At 35.7% G+C, this 17,522-nt stretch overlaps 1 protein-coding gene across 1 annotated transcript; it reads left to right on the forward strand.

Moving 5' to 3' along the window:
* The first annotated feature begins 1,522 nt into the window (after positions 1–1,522).
* On the forward strand, positions 1,523–15,547 carry LOC127425059 (CD209 antigen-like protein C). The gene is made up of 6 exons (XM_051670688.1): positions 1,523–1,697; positions 7,729–7,854; positions 9,598–9,783; positions 10,081–10,268; positions 13,028–13,143; positions 15,253–15,547. The coding sequence occupies exons 1-6, from the start codon at positions 1,601–1,603 to the stop codon at positions 15,413–15,415; spliced, it is 876 nt and encodes a 291-aa protein (XP_051526648.1). The 5' UTR covers positions 1,523–1,600; the 3' UTR covers positions 15,416–15,547.
* The last annotated feature ends 1,975 nt before the right edge of the window (positions 15,548–17,522 follow it).

Raw genomic sequence — 17,522 nt, forward strand, 5'->3', positions numbered from 1 at the left:
TGATAGACTCAACTCTGCTGTCAGAAGCTCTATGGTTGGCCATGATAATGTAAATGCTATATCTAGTGGTAAAGTTGTTTAATGACATGATACATTGTTATTTCCATTAACTTTTTTTTCGCCAATGCCCATTTAGCCAAGGCTATTCGTAGTGCTCACTCTACTGTATGTGTAATTACTTTTATTTGATATGACCATTCTTTCATAGTTAAAAGTTTTTGGACTCTTATTATTGAGATTATGTGGGTTTTCTGTGAAAATTGCTACACGGTGGGTATTTATAATGACATCTGCAGAAATATGAAGCTACTAATTTTATGAAACCACTTACATTAATTCTTCTGCAAAAGAAATTGGATAATTTGAGCTGTAAAGTTGTTTAAATCATCATTTTACAGTCATAGTAAATGAGTATGAATATGTAATGAAGTTGTAAAATTGGATATAACTTTACACAGAAAAGGTTAGTTAGCAATTTTATCACAATAAAATCATATTTACACACATATCCTTTATGTCTTGTGGCTGTACTTTTGAAACTGATTTTATCATTTATGGATTTGCCCCATTCACTTCCATTGTAAGTGCCTCACTGTAACCCAGATTTTTGCTTTTTTAAAGAAATGGAGGGGCAAGTCAAAATTAATTTTGTGGCAATCAACATTATGCCACATATGCTGTCAGTTGAGCTTAACTTGTATTGAACCCGGAACATTCCTTTAAGCCACACTTGTCCATTAGAAAACAAAGCTGTTTCATTACTCTTGAAAGTTCACACTGGGGTTCAACTGTTCAATTATTGAGTGAAACTTTAATAAGATAACAAGTTTAAGTTCAGCTTTGCTGTTACAGGCTTTCACCAGTTTGGATGAAGTAGCAGATGCTGCCACCTAGTGGTTAAGTTGCTGAATATTTTAAATTATGAAATAAAACGTACAGTATTAAACAATGTCCATAAAGCTTTTCTTTCGGCTAATGCCTCAATAACTTGGACTATGCCTATCATCTTGTTCTTTATATGGTCCTTACTGGATCTTCTATATTTTCCAACACTTTAGGCTGCTGAGTGAATGCCTCTGATTTCTCATTTCTTGTTTTTAACGCATTGTTGGTTTTTGACATATCTGTGGAAAGGAGTCTGTAACATTCCCTCATTTTACCCGTATACTAGCCTACTTAACTTTTAACATTCATGTTGCATATAAGAAACATTTAGCTTATCACAAGAAAAGACTAAAAAGATTAAAAAAAAATCTTTGGCCAACAGATCAATATTTAAGTGTGTGTTTAATAATTAAAACTAATGTTTGTTTATGATCAAAACGATTAATTACAGTGATTTCCAATTCCAAAAGTGCGCATATCCCTCCCTTTGCACTTTCGGGAAACTGCGCTGGCTGGATTATTGTGCAACTGTGCTGCAAACATCTGGAACGCCATTATGACGACATAAAGAGAACTGCAATCTCAACCAATCCATTGCGTTCAACACATGGGAATCCGCCTCCATTGTGGGCTGAGATGTAGCAGCCTATATCTACTCCAGTGTATTTCAATCTATGTTTTCAAACTGTGTGTTTCATGTCTGTTAACTTGTGCAATGTCAACGAACACAGAAGGAATGGACACACATCTTATCGATGGCCCTGACTCTTACACTCACGATGACAGCCATAGTTCAGAGGTACGATATTCAGGTATGAGAAACAGTGCATTCCTAAATCCGTTAATGATTGCGTTTTTGTGTAATAGAGGCGTGTTCCTGCTCAGTTGTTAGTCATATTCTGGTATATGGCAAATGCACGTGACTAATTCAGTTAAACAAACAAATAAAAACATTTGGTTATTCCTGATGTGACTGTCAAGATTTTCCTCGGTCTTCTAATTGTCAGTGATATTGTAAAACTCAACGTGAAAGTAGACTATAACTTCTCATTACAATTAAAAACTAAAATGACTTGATAATGTTTGGTTTTCTGAAAGTCATGGAAAAAAGTTTCGATGAGTGACCCCCCAATTATTAAATTTTTCAAAAATACATAAAAATGCAATTCACACAAACCAATTATTTGAATACAACCAACACAACCTTTCTATGATGAACATGTTTTCAGTTTCTGAGTTCAAAGTCATTTAAAAAAATGTTTTCTTAAAGTCTAAAATGTTATGATATGTGGTGTAACAGTGCAGAGACAGTAAATAAAATCAAAGTCTCATTAAAAGATGGCATTCCTTGAAAAAGAAATATTGGCATGAGCTAATATTTTTAAAAAACAGTGAAAGAATAGATTTTTTATTATTTCTTTTGTACTTTATTATTAATATTTTAAAAACTTGTCCACCAAATCAAAGTCATGTTGTGCAACAGCCATTCTGGTAAGTCTACAAAAAAAAACAAACAAACAAACAAACAAACAAAAAAAAACAGAGAAGATCTCTTAAGTATGAAGTTTAAAAAATATATATCTGATATTTTGACATTTGGTGTAACCCTGTAAATAATTTTTTATATTCTTGATTTAAAAATCCTTGATGGTTGTAATATTCAGTATATATATATATACACACACATTACCAGTCAAAAGTTTTGAAACACTTACTCATTCTTTATTATAATGTATTTATTTTTTATTTTTTTCTTCACATTTTAGAATAATAGTAAAGTCATCAAAACTAAGGAATAACATAAATGGAACTATGGGAATTATGTTGTGACTAAACAAAATCCAAAATAATCCAAAACTGTGTTATATTTTAGCATCTTTAAAGTAGTCACCCTTTGCCTAGAATTTGCAGACATGTACTCTTGACATTTTCTCAACCAATTTCTTGAGGTATCACCCTGGGATGCTTTTTAAACAGTATTGAAGGAGTTCCCATCTATGCTGGGCACTTAGTGGCTGTTTTTCTTTATTATTTGGTCCAAGTCATCAATTTCAGAAACTTTTTTTTAATTATTATAATTAAATTTTAGTTTTGTAATGAAATAAATTAATATGGTGGCACAATTATATTTTTGTCTACAAAACTAATTTCAAATATTTAAGCATAAGCCTTAAAAAGATTTTTAAGATCATGAGAAACATTTCAGTCAAGTGTTTCAAACCTTTTGACCGGTAGTATATATATATATATATATATATATATATATATATATATATATATATATATATATATATATATATATATATATATATTAGGGGTGTAATGGTTCGAATTTCTCATGGTTCAGTTTGTATCACAGTTTAAGGGTCACGGTTTCTGTACGGTTAAGTATTTGCTTTGTTAAAAAAAATAAATAAAAAAAAATATATATATAATGTATTTGGTAAACACTTCAACAGGTTTGCCCTTAAATAACAATCATTGTTTTACAACAGTAACCATAGTTTAACCATGCCATTTGTAGTAAAATCATAGTAACCACAAAATAAACATGGTTACTGTCATGGTTACAGTATATAGTAAAATCATGGTTACTATATAGAAACTACAGTATTACTGTTATAAAACCATGGTTAATTGTATCAAAACCATGATTTCTGCTCAGAAAACCACAGTGACAGCAGTCATGGTTACTACAATATTACTATATTAAAACCATGGTTCATTTTTGTCAGGGTCCTTAACTAAACCAAAAACAAAACAAAAAAAACAAAAAAAATCTAATTACTAAATCAACATTTGAACTTAATACCTGCACTAATACGCTACATGCATCAACATAAAGTGCACTTCAAACTCATCTCAACATATTCAATATTCGGAAGCTGTACATCACTATAAAAGGAATAACCTTGCTATTAGAATGCATACTAGAAGGGATGTTGTGATAATGCTGCTTGAGTATTATAATCATACATGGAAATCCCACATAAACACACCCCAAGTGCTTTATTTATTGTTTCATATCTGTCTGAATTAGCACTGCTTAAAAATGGAAGGGAGTGTGTGCAGTTTCGGCTCACCTCCGTCTCTTTTCCTGGGTGATGTCGGCGTAAATGATTAATCATGTATCAATGTATTACTATAACGGCATCTTAATGCCATTAATCAAAGCACATTCTGAGATGCTTTTCTGCACACTACAATTGTACAGAGGGGTTATCTGAGTTACTGTAGCTCACACCAGTCTGGCCATTCTCTGTTGACCTCTCTCATCAGCAAGGCATTTCCATCCGCAGAACTGACACTCAATGGATGTTTTTTTTTTGGGCACCATTCTGAGTAGACTGTTGTGTGTGAAAATCCCATGAGATCAGCAGTAACAGAAATACTTAAACCAGCCTGTCTTGCACCAACAATCATGCCACAGTCAAAATCCCTGAGATCAAATTTTTTCCCCACTATGATGGTTGACATGAACATTAGCTGCAGCTCCTGACCCGTATCTGCCTGAATTTATGCATTGCACTGCTGCCACACGATTGGCTAATTAGATAATTGCATGGATAAGAAGGTTTACAGGTGTTCCTAAGTGCTCAGTGAGTGTATATAAATGGGTATTTCTCAGAATAGAGGCAGAATTGGGTTGATGGAATTTTGGGTGTCGTCATTACCACCACGTCCCATAATCACTATCACAAGCTGTAACGTGCTGATGATGACTGTGCTTGTGATGACATCTTTGCCATTTTTGCAAAAAAAAAAAAAAAAGACCTAGCCTCATGAATAACTAGCAAGTCTACCTGCATGTAAAGTGCAGTAAATTAAATAAATTATTTTGATGACTTTTTACTTCTTTTCTAAGTTAACAAAAATATCCCTTGTTTGGTGATGAGATGTAATAAGTGTACTGCCTATCACTAAGAATAAAGAGTACATTTTCTTACCTTTCTGGACATCAAAACACCAGACTTCTTTCTTGACAGACATGCGCTCCACTAGGATCTCAAATTACCATAGCTACCAAATGAACTTGATGTTGAAAAAAACTTTATTTCAGTGCATTATATAGAGTGTGTTGGTAATGACAGATACATTAAGGGGCATGTATAAATGAAAGTAAATAAAGGACAAAATCCAGATGTATACTTAAAATTTGATAATAATATGCTAACTTAAACAATGTTGAATTAAAATACACTAAACATCGCAAAAGTTTGTAGGAAATCTTAATTTAAATATGGCATTATATTTGAAACTCAGGGTTGGGGGACAACACCAAAACATGAATTTTCCGATTAACACTTTTTATTGATTCACACAAATGAAACAGAAAAGCAAAACATATATGCACAGAATCAACTTTTATCCCCCATTATATCCTTTCCCCCTCCCAATCTCCAACCCCACCCTGATCCTCAACAAATATCCCTGTGGTCAAAGCTTGAGTATGCACACACACACACACACACACACAAAATATAAAAAAATAAATAAAATAATCACACACATTTAAAACTACACATCTCTCTCCACTGCCCCTCCCGAGAGCCTTCTAAAAAGGCTAAATAGCTGCCCCATATTTTATTAAATAAATCCCATTTGCCTAGCCTTCTATATGACATTTCTTCAAATGCCGCTACCCTGCCCATCTCTGTGTACCACTCTTGAAATGAGGGCGCTCCAGTCGACTTCCATCCCCTTAGAATGACCTGTCTGCCGATCATAACACTGGCTAAGACCCTATTTTTTACGTATTTTTTCCCTATATTAATGACCACCCCATCGCCTAAAATACAGAGTCTGGTTCAAAATGAAATTTGAGTGCCCAATACGTCACACATAAAACTCTGGACCCTCAACCAAAATTCTTTGGTCTTAACACACCATCAAAAAACATGGGTTGTGTCCCCATCTTCTGATTGGCATCGCCTGCAGGTGGGTGTGTGTAATCTAGAGGGGGTCCAATAGAATCGATGTAAAATCTTAAATTGCATAAGGCGTACCCTTGCATCTCTAGATGTAGACTTGATGTTTTTTAGAATCCTAGCCCACACTCCCTCCTCCAATATCAAGTTTAAATCTTTCTCCCATAATCTCTTGATAGATGTTAAAGCTCCGTCCCCCAGACTCTGAATTAACAGGGAGTAATACACTGATGCCTCATGACCTTTTCCAAAAGCAGTTATCACCTCTCCCAGAGTATCTGCCGCTTTAGGGGGGTGTATGCTACTCCCAAAAACAGTACAGATCAGGTGGCGCAGCTGTAAATACCTAAAGAACTGAGATCTGGGAATCCCAAAATGTTGAACCATATTTTCAAAGGATCTCAACACTCCACTCTCATATAGGTCACTGAGCGTATTAACCTCCCTCAGAATCCACTCTGTCCAGTAGAAAGGGGACTTATTAATACATAAGTTTGGGTTCTGCCATAAGCTCGAGGCAACATTTAAATAAATGTCTGAATTAAACACTCTGGACACTTTTGTCCATACCGTGTGCAAATGTGAGATAACGGGGTGTAACTTAACTTCTCTGGTTAGTTTGATAGAAAGGCTTTGCAAAGGTGAAATAGGGGCAAGAACTTCCTGTTCAATACAAAACCAGGGAGGGGCTCTCTCAGGTGGAAGCGACCAATAAGCCAAATGTCTGAGACCGAATGCATAATAATAAAACAAAATTTTGGTTAGGCCTAGCCCACCTTTGTCAGTCGGCCTATGTAACTTATTGAAATGTAATCTGACAAGCTTACCATTCCAAATGAAGGACTTCGCTAAGCTATCAGATTGCTTGAAATAAGAGAGGGGGACATCTATAAGGAGAGATTGTAGCAGGTAGTTGAATTGTGGAATACAATTCATTTTAATAACATTAAACTTCCCAATCATAAATAAATGTAACAAAGCCCACCTGTCCACATCACTCGCATGGTGTCAAGTGACTCCCTCAAAAACATGCATTTTCAACCATAAAACACAAATAAAATATACTAAAATAATTATCTTGAGACACAATTAAAATGTTTTAGATCTGTCTGTCTAAACTGACTATGGACATTTAAAATAGTTGTGTGAAATGTGTTTTTCCTAGAAATACATCCCAGGGACAGAAATATGCCTGTAATCTGAGAATCAAAATGTATGATTAAGTTCATTATGTACACTCATGTGTTTAAGGTGCAAGGAAAGTACTTTAATATTTCAATACTTTAATACTCAATGGTTACACCGTATGAAAATAATTATTATTTTAGAAAAAGCTATAAGTGTTTTTCAAAAATGTATGAAACACTGTTGGACCAAATATTAAATTTCTACGAACTTGACACCTGTTTAATTCGGACAACCTTATTTGTCAATGACCCAACTGCATATTCTTGGCACTGACTTGTTCCCAAATCCCAGTTCACACCAGACTCGTTTTTGTGTCCGTCTGCACTGTTTTCAGGTCTTATTATTATTATTTGAGTAAACGTGTTAGATGGACGTCTTTGACCGTTGCGCAATGTTCAGATGTTTTGGAGTGCCGCGTTTTTTACGTGTCAGGTACAGTAAATAAGAACGTCAACTTCTAACAACTTGAGACACTTGTTTTCTGCTATACCTATGCGTCACGCTGCATCTAGCTTTTTGTCACAAGCATGCATTAAATCTGAACAGCCCCTTACCTTCTTCTCTGGTAGGTAATACAATTTTCAATTTTATTATTGACCAAGACTCCTGAGATAAGTCACCAGTCGAAGTTACTTGAACATTCATCACTTTTTTGCAAAATTGTGCAATTTGAACTCCACAATAACTGTCCCTTTCTTTCTTTTGCTCTTTCATTTTGTCTTCACAGTTTTTGTGAGCCCACAAAGCAAGGGTAAGCGATCATTTTGCCAAGAGCCCTTCAAGGTGGCAACAGCATGCCTAGCTGCCATCTGTCTCATCTTACTCATGGTTGTGATGGTCATAAGTATTCACAGTGAGTACTTCTTTTGTCTTACTAATAGAACTTGTGGCTGTCAACCAGTTTGTGGTAACTATTCATGATGATGCAATTCTTTCTTTAAACTCTGTCAGAGCAAAGCAAAAACTAGAAGAGTTTGCTTGCAGGTGCAAATTAGTATAAACTCTGAATATTGGTGAAAACAATGTTACTATAGTAGTACTTCTACTTTTCAAGAAGTAGTTAACCCTTTAAGCTCCGAAGGTGTTTTTAAAGGTTTTCTGTTTCAGCGGCATACACGAAATTAAAGGCTTATAACTCAGGGGGAAAATACAAGGAGGGTCAGGTTGTTGGTATCATTGTAAAGAAAACTTTATAAAAAAAAATAATGATATAGATTATGATCAATTCTGAGACTCTCAGCCAAAGAAACTGCTCAAAAATCACAAACAAACTTGAGCCAAAAAAGTTTTTTCTTATTTTTCTGATTTGACATTGTATATCTCAGGCTGTAAATAAGGTAGCTCAGAAAAACTGCTTTTGTTTTGTTCCCAATCATGTTACCTGTACGTCAGTATCAATAAGTAATTTTGTGTTGATACAACAAAGCAATCAAAAGTTATAGCATTACAAAAATAATTTATCCTTGTATCCAAAAACATCTCCAAACAAATAAAACATAATAATTGTACATAAGAACTAATTACACATGCAAATACAACAATGACTAAATGTATGCTCTCTCTCCAAAGCATGCAGGCATGAGTAACGAGACCTCATTCAGTTAAATTCTGTGTCATTTGAGCCATCATTGAGTCTGTGTCATGTAATTGGCACCATATCCTGGTGGCCATATGTAATTAGAGTGAACGATCCTCTCTGCCCATATTTGGATGAATTCCACCTCTGGTTGCAGCGATCTGTATCCTAATGCAATTGGTTTAGCATTCCATAGTACAACGTACTACATCATTTCCGACAAAGTCATCTGATCCAGGAAAGCTAACGTGTTTTTAGCCAGATAACATGTTATGTTCTGCATGCACATTGTGTTTCGTGTGGATTATCTAATGATTTTTGCATCCGATTACATTGTGCGTGGACTCGTTTTAAAGATAATCACCTCCTCTAAGTAGTTTTATGTGATATTTTATGTGAAGTTATAAGTGAAAATGTGACAATCAAGCAATAACTGTTTGAATGTAACATGTATGTCAAAGATATATACTTAGCTATTATTCAGGTATATTTTTGTCTGTGGGTAAAAAAATATGCTGGTTGTATTCTACTCTTTGAGCGCTTTCCAACAACATATGACACATGGCTATTTGATCAGTTTGATGTTTTTACCAATTACAATAATATGTGCAGTGCAATTGTTTTTAAATAATTTTCAAAACAGAACACTTGATTTGTCTGCAAATTCCAAAGCACTTGTTCAATTTTTGTCATAATGCCCTCATATATTGTAAAGTAGAGCTTCTAAGCTTTCAAATGATACCTATTTTGTGTTGGTCAAGGCTGTAATATTTTAATATTTAATTTTTTTCTCGGGGGCTCATCTGAGCTTGCTCAAAAATGAAAATTCTGTCATTATTAAGACACTTAGTCGTTCCAAATCCGTATACTGTTATGTTTTCCGTGGAACAGAAGGGGAGAATTTTTGAAGAACCTTAACGACTTTTTTTCTCCTTTATTGTTTATTTCTCAAAACCCCTTATGTTCCTCTTTACGTCTTCTAATCCTTAACTACCTTTTTTTCCCTTCCTTGTTTTTTAGATAAGGGAAGTATTGCTGTCCAAGAATCAGCTGGTCAGGATTCTCCCTCTAGCTCTGCTGAAGCTCACAAACAGAAGGCCTGTATTAATGTAACTGATCTGACTGCAGAATTGCAGATGCTGAAGAAAGAGAAGAATGATCTGGAGAAAGAGAGTTCGCATTTGAAGGCCAAAATTGCTGAGCTAGGTTAGTGAAGTGCAACTGTGTGCATTTGTGTTAGTAACAAATAAGAATAAGTACTAGAAAAATGAGTGTTGCTTTCCATGACGTCAAAATGTTTCTTGTCTTTTTACATATTTGTATTTTATATTTTTAAAGAAATAAAAACAATAACAAAAACAAAAAGAGACAAAAGGTAAATGCATGTACTGTATATATCAATTAATAAACACTTGTATTAACATTCACTTGAATGCATGCTTAAGACTGATTTAAAAAAAAAAAAAAATGTACATGGGTTTCAGGCCGTCTCTGTCTTTTCAGAGGCAATCCTTACACCACGAACCACTCCAGCACAAGTGACAGCAAAGAATTCCTGCCCGAAGGGTTGGATGCTCTTTAAGAGCAGTTGTTACTTTATCTCTGTCTTCAGCAGGAGCTGGCTAGAAAGTCAGTCTTACTGCAAACAGAAAGGAGGACACCTGGCCATCATCCACACCCCTGAGGAACAGGTAAAGAAGTGCAAGAGCTGTGTATCTTACTATTCTTAAAGGAATAGTTCACCCATTTTTATTTGAAGAAAGTTCATGCAGCTCTTTCCATATACTATAGAAACAGTTCAGTGTGACCACGTCTGTCAAGCTTCAAAACATCACGGACATAAATCACCATAAAAGTAGTCAAAAATAGCTTTGCATGAGGAACAGACAGAAAATTAAGTTGTTATTCACTGGTAATCTTCCTGTCCATTAATGTTAGCCCATCTTTGTATTCAGAACATAAGTTTGGTTACAATACATGCAAGAACCAATGCCACTGTGACAAAGATGACAGTGTCACACCATTTTTTTAATCTGGAAGCAAACATGAGCTAGACGGGGAAGATTATTAGTGAAAAAACGACTTAAAATTTGGTCTGTTCCACACTAAGCAATCAAATGGCTTCAAATGGCTACTTTATGGTGCTTTTTTTTGTCCTTTTAAGAGCAGATATTGTCACTAAGAACTGAAGATTTTTCATTTTTGGGTGAAATATCCCTTTAAATCAGCATTTATATTATGAGTGTGTGTATGCATATACTGCTTTACATTAAATGACCTGAAGTAGCCCTGATTTCACAATTTTATGATTAAAAGAACAGAAACTGCTGGCCTGCAATGCAAATGAGGAAGGGATATATAGTTGTGCTCAAACGTTTGCATACCCTGGCAGAAATTGAAATTTTGGCATTGATTTTGAAAACATGACTGATCATTGTCAGCATCCTACCTCCTGTAGTTTGTCTCCATGCCTCTAGAGGTCCCCTGTGTTCTCCTCTACCTTAGTTCTTCCTCGTGTGGCCTTGTTAGCATTATCCAGCTCACCTGTGCCTTGTTTCCCCCAGTGTATTTAAGTTGTGTTTTTTTTTCCCTTGGTTCTTCACTCGGTTTTTGAGTCTCTGCCCTGTGTTTCCCGCCTTGTCTCGCTAAAGCCTCTCTAGCTACCCCAAGTAGGATATCCTGAGTTCCTTTCACTGATTGTAATTGTTCACTGGCTTTGTTTTCTCCCCTCGTGGAGTTTTATTTTCTCCTTTGGTTTTGCCCATTGTTTTTTGTTTATGTGGTTTATACATCGGTCTGAGAAGAACTTTTGTTGATTCATTTTTGCAAGAACCTTTTTTTTTTTTCTTTTTAAATAAAGCTACACTCCTGTGGTTCAGTGGTAGATCTCTCAACCACCACACCAGTGACTTGGGTTCTAGCCCAGCTTGGGACAGTCATGCAAAAAAAATAAAAAAGATTTTTATTTAAGGATAGTGATCATATGAAGCCATTTATCAACACATAGTTGTTTGGCTCCTTTTTAAATCATAATGGTAACAGAAATCACCCAAATGGCCCTGATAAAAAGTTTACATACCCTTGAATGTTTGGCCTTCTTACAGACACACAAGGTGACACACACAGGTTTAAATGGCAATTAAAGGTTAATTTCCCACACCTGTGGCTATTTAAATTGCAATTAGTGTCTGTGTATAAATAGTCAATGAGTTTGTTAGCTCTCACGTGGATGCACTGAGCAGGCTAGATACTGAGCCATGGGGAGCAGAAAAGAACTGTCAAAAGACCTGTGTAACAAGGTAATGGAACTTTATAAAGATGGAAAAGGATATAAAAAGATATCCAAAGCCTTGAAAATGCCAGTCAGTACTGTTCAATCACTTATTAAGAAGTGGAAAATTCGGGGATCTCTTGATACCAAGCCAAGGTCAGGTAGACCAAGAAAGATTTCAGCCACAACTGCCAGAAGAATTGTTCGGGATACAAAGAAAAACCCACAGGTAACCTCAGGAGAAATACAGGCTGCTCTGGAAAAAGACAGTGTGGTTGTTTCAAGGAGCACAATACAACGATACTTGAACAAAAATGAGCTGCATGGTCGAGTTGCCAGAAAGAAGCCTTTACTGCGCCAATGCCACAAAAAAACCCGGTTACAATATGCCCGACAACACCTTGACATACCTCACAGCTTCTGGCACACTGTAATTTGGAGTGACGAGACCAAAATAGAGCTTTATGGTCACAACCATAAGCGCTATGTTTGGAGAGGGGTCAACAAGGCCTATAGTGAAAAGAATACCATCCCCACTGTGAAGCATGGTGGTGGCTCACTGATGTTTTTGGGGTGTGTGAGCTCTAAAGGCACGGGGAATCTTGTGAAAATTGATGGCGAGATGAATGGAGCATGTTATCAGAAAGTACTGGCAGACAATTTGCATTCTTCTGCACGAAAGCTGCGCATGGGACGCTCTTGGACTTTCCAGCACGACAATGACCTTAAGCACAAGGCCAAGTTGACCCTCCAGTGGTTACAGCAGAAAAAGGTGAAGGTTCTGGAGTGGCCATCACAGTCTCCTCATAGACAACTATTACAAAAGACTGAACACTGTCATTGATGCTAAAGGGAGCAATACACAGTATTAAGAACTAAGGGTATGCAGACTTTTGAAAAGGGGTCATTTCATTTTTTTTATTGTTGCCATATTTTGTTTTATGATTGTGCCATTCTTTTATAACCTACAGTTGAATATGAATCCCATAAGAAATAAAATAAATGTGTTTTGCCTGCTCACTCATGTTTTCTTTAAAAATGGTACATATTTTACCATTTCTCCAAGGGTATGCAAACTTTTGAGCACAACTGTAAGCTGATTCAAGAAATCTAATAAAACAGATTTCTAAGTGATTAACATCCATTTCCAATCACATATTACCTCTTGACTTGATGAAGTCTTTTATATGGGACCTGCTGCCTCGTGGCCACTGGAACGCTTACTGGTTTGGCATAAGTGATGAAAAAGAAGAAGGAGACTGGTACTGGGTGGATGGAACCAAACTGGTTGGAGGGTGAGTGGAAACAAGTTTAACAAGCTTTAACAGCTTAGAAGTCTCAACAGCTTCTCCAGAATGATTCAGTTCAAAATGACATATTTCACAAGGAGTTTATAAAAATACTGAATAATTTCCTTTTTTTCTCTTTATTTTGGATACATGGTTTCTGTTTTCATGGTTTCACTCTTCCTGTCTTTCTTCTACTTTGTGAACAAAAAGTTTGTAAACATGGTGTGATGTCCTTTTTTTCATGCAGATGGACCCAGGTTCTAATCTGATTTTGTCCCACCTTTCCTCATCATGTTTCCCATCTCCACTCTTAATAGTTCCTTTAATACTAGTTATAATAGTACATAAAAACTAGTATAAATTGATTGCCTAAAAGTGATTTGGTCACAGTGAAGGTCAGGGAGTTGAGAGAAAGGCTTGATCCAGGTAAAATTAACCATGGTTTTACTATGTTTTTTGGCTGACGCCATAGTTTTAATGCAGTTAACCATGGTGTTACTACAGTAATATGGTTTTTATATAGTAACCATGTTTAATTTTGTGGTTTCTATGATTTTACTACAAAATAACATGGTGATACTATGGTTAATGAAGAAAAACTGTGGTCAATTTTTGTAAGGTAAGGTTAGGGTTAGGGGTAGGGGTTAGTGCAGTAGGGTGTCTGTGGGACTCTAAATAAACACAATAAACTCACAGCAGTGATACTGTATGCTAGTATTTAATTAGGAGTGCAAATAGCATCTAACACTATTTGTACTTTGCTATTTACACAGAGTGCAAATTAAATGAACGGTTATTAAAAAGGCATATCTTGGAAAACAGGATTTTCCTTGCTCTTTTAAAGTGAAAGAATTAATTGAACAACACTGGGAACTATGAGGATAGTTTTTATAAACACAAACAATGTAGCCAGTTGTAACAAAAGTCATTTACATATAGAATTCTTAAAGGTACAGTAGCAAAAACAGCCTGTTTAATCTAAGGGTCAGTAAGAGGGTGGACAATTGTCATGAAAACTAAGGGGCCATTTACACGACAACGTTTTCAACTAAAAACGGAAAAGTTTTTATACGTTTTGGCTGTTCGTTTACACGACAATGGCGTTTTGGGGCCTGAAAATGTAAATTTTTGAAAAAGGGTTTCAGAGTGCACATTTTTGAAAATGATGCCATTATCATCTCCGTGTAAACATACAAAAACATGAATTTGTGAAAACGATGACGTCATGCGCACGTGTATTACGTGTTCAGTCTATAGGCATGCGCGCGAGTACTTCAATACAATGGCGGACTACAGGACTGTGTTTGTGCTGCTCAAGATTTTGAGTTTATTGACGCTTCTCCAGCAAAGTGTAGATATACTGCATCACTAAAAGGACCAGCGATCGCCATCTTCATTGTTTGTATTCACCGCTCTGTGGAAGAATGCTTATGTGCGCAGGCGCATAGTGTTTCTTTACAAAGGGACATCGCCAACTACTGGCCTGGCATGCATAATACAGCGTTTTTAGTCGTTTTCGCGGATCCGTGTGAACGGGGATCGTTTCGACAACGTTGTCGTCTGTACGCCAAACTTTTCAAAATCGCAAAGGAGAAATGTTTCCATTTTTAGTACATCGTTGTCGTGTAAACGTACCCTAAATTACGACCATTTGTACAGGGAAAAAATAAATAGCTGCAAAAGTAGATTAGGGTAGTTTTTAATGTCCCATTAAAAATGCAAATTTTGCCTTCACAAGATCAAACAATGCTCTTTAAATGGGAGACAAGTTATAATCAGTGCCGTATTAAGGTGCTCCGGGGTCCTGGGGCTTAAGCCCCGGTAAGCCCGTGCATTAATATGGCCCTGGTTATAATGAAATATAATCAACTCATGCTTGCAAACTAAACACTTCCCTCCACATTTTCATTAACCAGTGTATTAATTATATTTGTTTGGCACCATCTTTATTTGTCATGGCCTCTTTTTTGTGTGTGTGGGTTTTTTTAAACATCCACAATGCAACATCTACATGTTAAAAGCCAGCTGACTCTAATGTAACCAGGCTATCTGGCTCAAATTAACTGCTTTACAGCTGAATAACACCTTTAAAAACACCCTCTTTTTTCTCCATAGTTTCTGGGAAGATGGTGAGCCCAACAACCATATTAAAGAAGACTGTGGCTACATGGTGAAAACAGAGGTTTTAAGTCGTGTGGCCACAAAGAGTTGGTATGATGCACCCTGTTACATGTCCAGGCCTTGGATCTGTGAGAAGGAGGCTACTGAGTCCTCTTGATCATCATCTTCACCACCATCATCAACAGACGTTCATGGTGTGTAACTTGAGGGTGTGTTTTGGCTGTATACCTGGTCTCAGGGTTTTAAACTTAAAATAATTAAAAGTATACAAAAAAAAAAAAAAACACAACTGACTGATGAAGTGGCAGCAGTCGTGGGTCAAGAACAGTCAGCTGTTTCTTTTAATCTAATAACAATATATGCATTTCAGGATCTTTGGATGTAATGTGTTAACAATACTGCTTTTTTTCTGTTCAGACAATTATTTTACTACTTGAATATTATACAAAATATATATATAGTTTGTAATCACAAACAAAACTTACTTACAGATCTTGTTGATTCAGACAAATATGTGGCTCTGTTTGCATAAAATAACATGTTTTTGTGTAAAACAGTTTTTGTGTCTTCTTTTTCTAAACAAGTATAACTATTGTAATGGAAAATAATAATGTAATATTAACTATAAATTACATTTTATTAATACAAATTTTCAGCCAAATAAATAAATTAAATAAAATCAGGCATCTGACAGTAATTCCTCTTTTATTCACTAGCGGTCAGTATTGATACCATCAACAGGTGTGAATGGGCCATTCAAACCCCTTTTTTTTTCTATCTCTTTTCATATTTGATTTGTAGATTTTGATAGGCTATGTTAATACTAAAAGTGAACTCTTTAATCCCACAATGATGTTAATAAATAATCACTGAATCTCAAAGTTTGCATCATAAAATCCTTCCTTCAATCATAGCCTTAAAGGAATATTCCAGGTTCAATATGTGTTAAACTCAATCGACAGCATTTGTGGCATAATACTGAATACCACAAAAATGAATTTTGACTTGCCCCTCCTTTTCTTTAAAAAAGCAAAAAACTGAGTTCCAATGAGGCACTTACAACGGAAGTGAATGGGGCCAATCTGTAAACGTTAAAGTACTCACTGTTTCAAAAGTATAGACGCAAGATGTAAACAATATGTGTGTTAACATGATTTTAGTGTGATGAAATCGCTTACTAACCTTTTCTGTTTAAAGTTATAGGCGATTTTGCAACTTCGTACAACTTACATGACAACGATGTAATGTCAACAAACCCTAAAATGACTAAAAATGACAATTTAAACAACTTTACAGCTCAAATAATACATGAGTTTTAACAGAATATTTAATGTAAGAGCTTTTATAAAATGATAAGCTTCACATTTCTGCATTTAAACCCAACAATAATTAACCCCATTCACTTCCATTGTAAGTGCCTCACTGTAAACTCCATTTTTGTTTTTTTGTTTTTTTAAAAGGATGGACGAGTCTAAATTATTTTTTATGGTAATCAACATTATGCCACAAATGCTGTTGATTGAGCTTAACTTGTATTGAACCTGGAGCGTTCCTTTAACAATCAGTCATAAAAAGGTCAACATAACGAGTCTCTCTGAGCCTCGATTTAACCCGCTATGTAAATATTCACTAAATACTATCTTAGGCACGTCCACACTAATCTGTTTTCATTTGAAAACGCATTTATTTCGGTACGTTAACGTCTCTCTGTCACACTGGAACTGCATTTTCCTCCAGCGAAAAGGGAGACTTCAGAAAAGTGCTCCCCATAACCGCAAACATTAGAAAATGATAACTTTAAGCGAATATCCTTGTTGAAAATAAACGTAGAATTTGGCTATGGGTATCAGTTTAGTCAAGATTAATGTAGGCCAACCAAACTATACTAGCTCAAACTGCTACTTAGACTAACTAGGCTACAACTCAAAAGTCAAAGGAAAAAAAAAATCTTTGGAAAGTAATACAAACAACATCTAAAACCTGTTTATCTATCTACTTTGTGTCTCACTTTTTGGCACACAAAAGAAGGCCTGATTGTGGCCTTGTCCTGTCTAGTCCTGCAGGCTGAATGTTAGCATTTATGTAAGATGCGTGTATGAGTGCCAGGTCATGTCAGGTCGTGATTAGTCCTCTCTTGTCCCATACAACTTTTTTTTTATCGTAGAGGCTTGTCTGATTGTATACGGCGGGTATTATGTACCAGGTAATGAGGGCATCAGTCTTATCAAAGTACCTATTTTAGATAGATCAGCACCTAGAGTGCT

Source organism: Myxocyprinus asiaticus, chromosome 34, assembly GCF_019703515.2.
Source record: "Myxocyprinus asiaticus isolate MX2 ecotype Aquarium Trade chromosome 34, UBuf_Myxa_2, whole genome shotgun sequence".
Classification (NCBI taxonomy): domain Eukaryota; kingdom Metazoa; phylum Chordata; class Actinopteri; order Cypriniformes; family Catostomidae; genus Myxocyprinus; species Myxocyprinus asiaticus.

What these genes read in the sequence shown, in the direction of transcription:
- LOC127425059 (XM_051670688.1), top strand. Translation starts at nt 1,601, where the DNA reads ATGTCAACGAACACAGAAGGAATGGACACACATCTTATCGATGGCCCT. An exon ending in GGCCAAAATTGCTGAGCTAG is followed by an intron (nt 9,784 to 10,080) that starts GTTAGTGAAGTG and finishes CTGTCTTTTCAG; the next exon opens with AGGCAATCCTTACACCACGA. An exon ending in TCCACACCCCTGAGGAACAG is followed by an intron (nt 10,269 to 13,027) that starts GTAAAGAAGTGC and finishes GACTTGATGAAG; the next exon opens with TCTTTTATATGGGACCTGCT.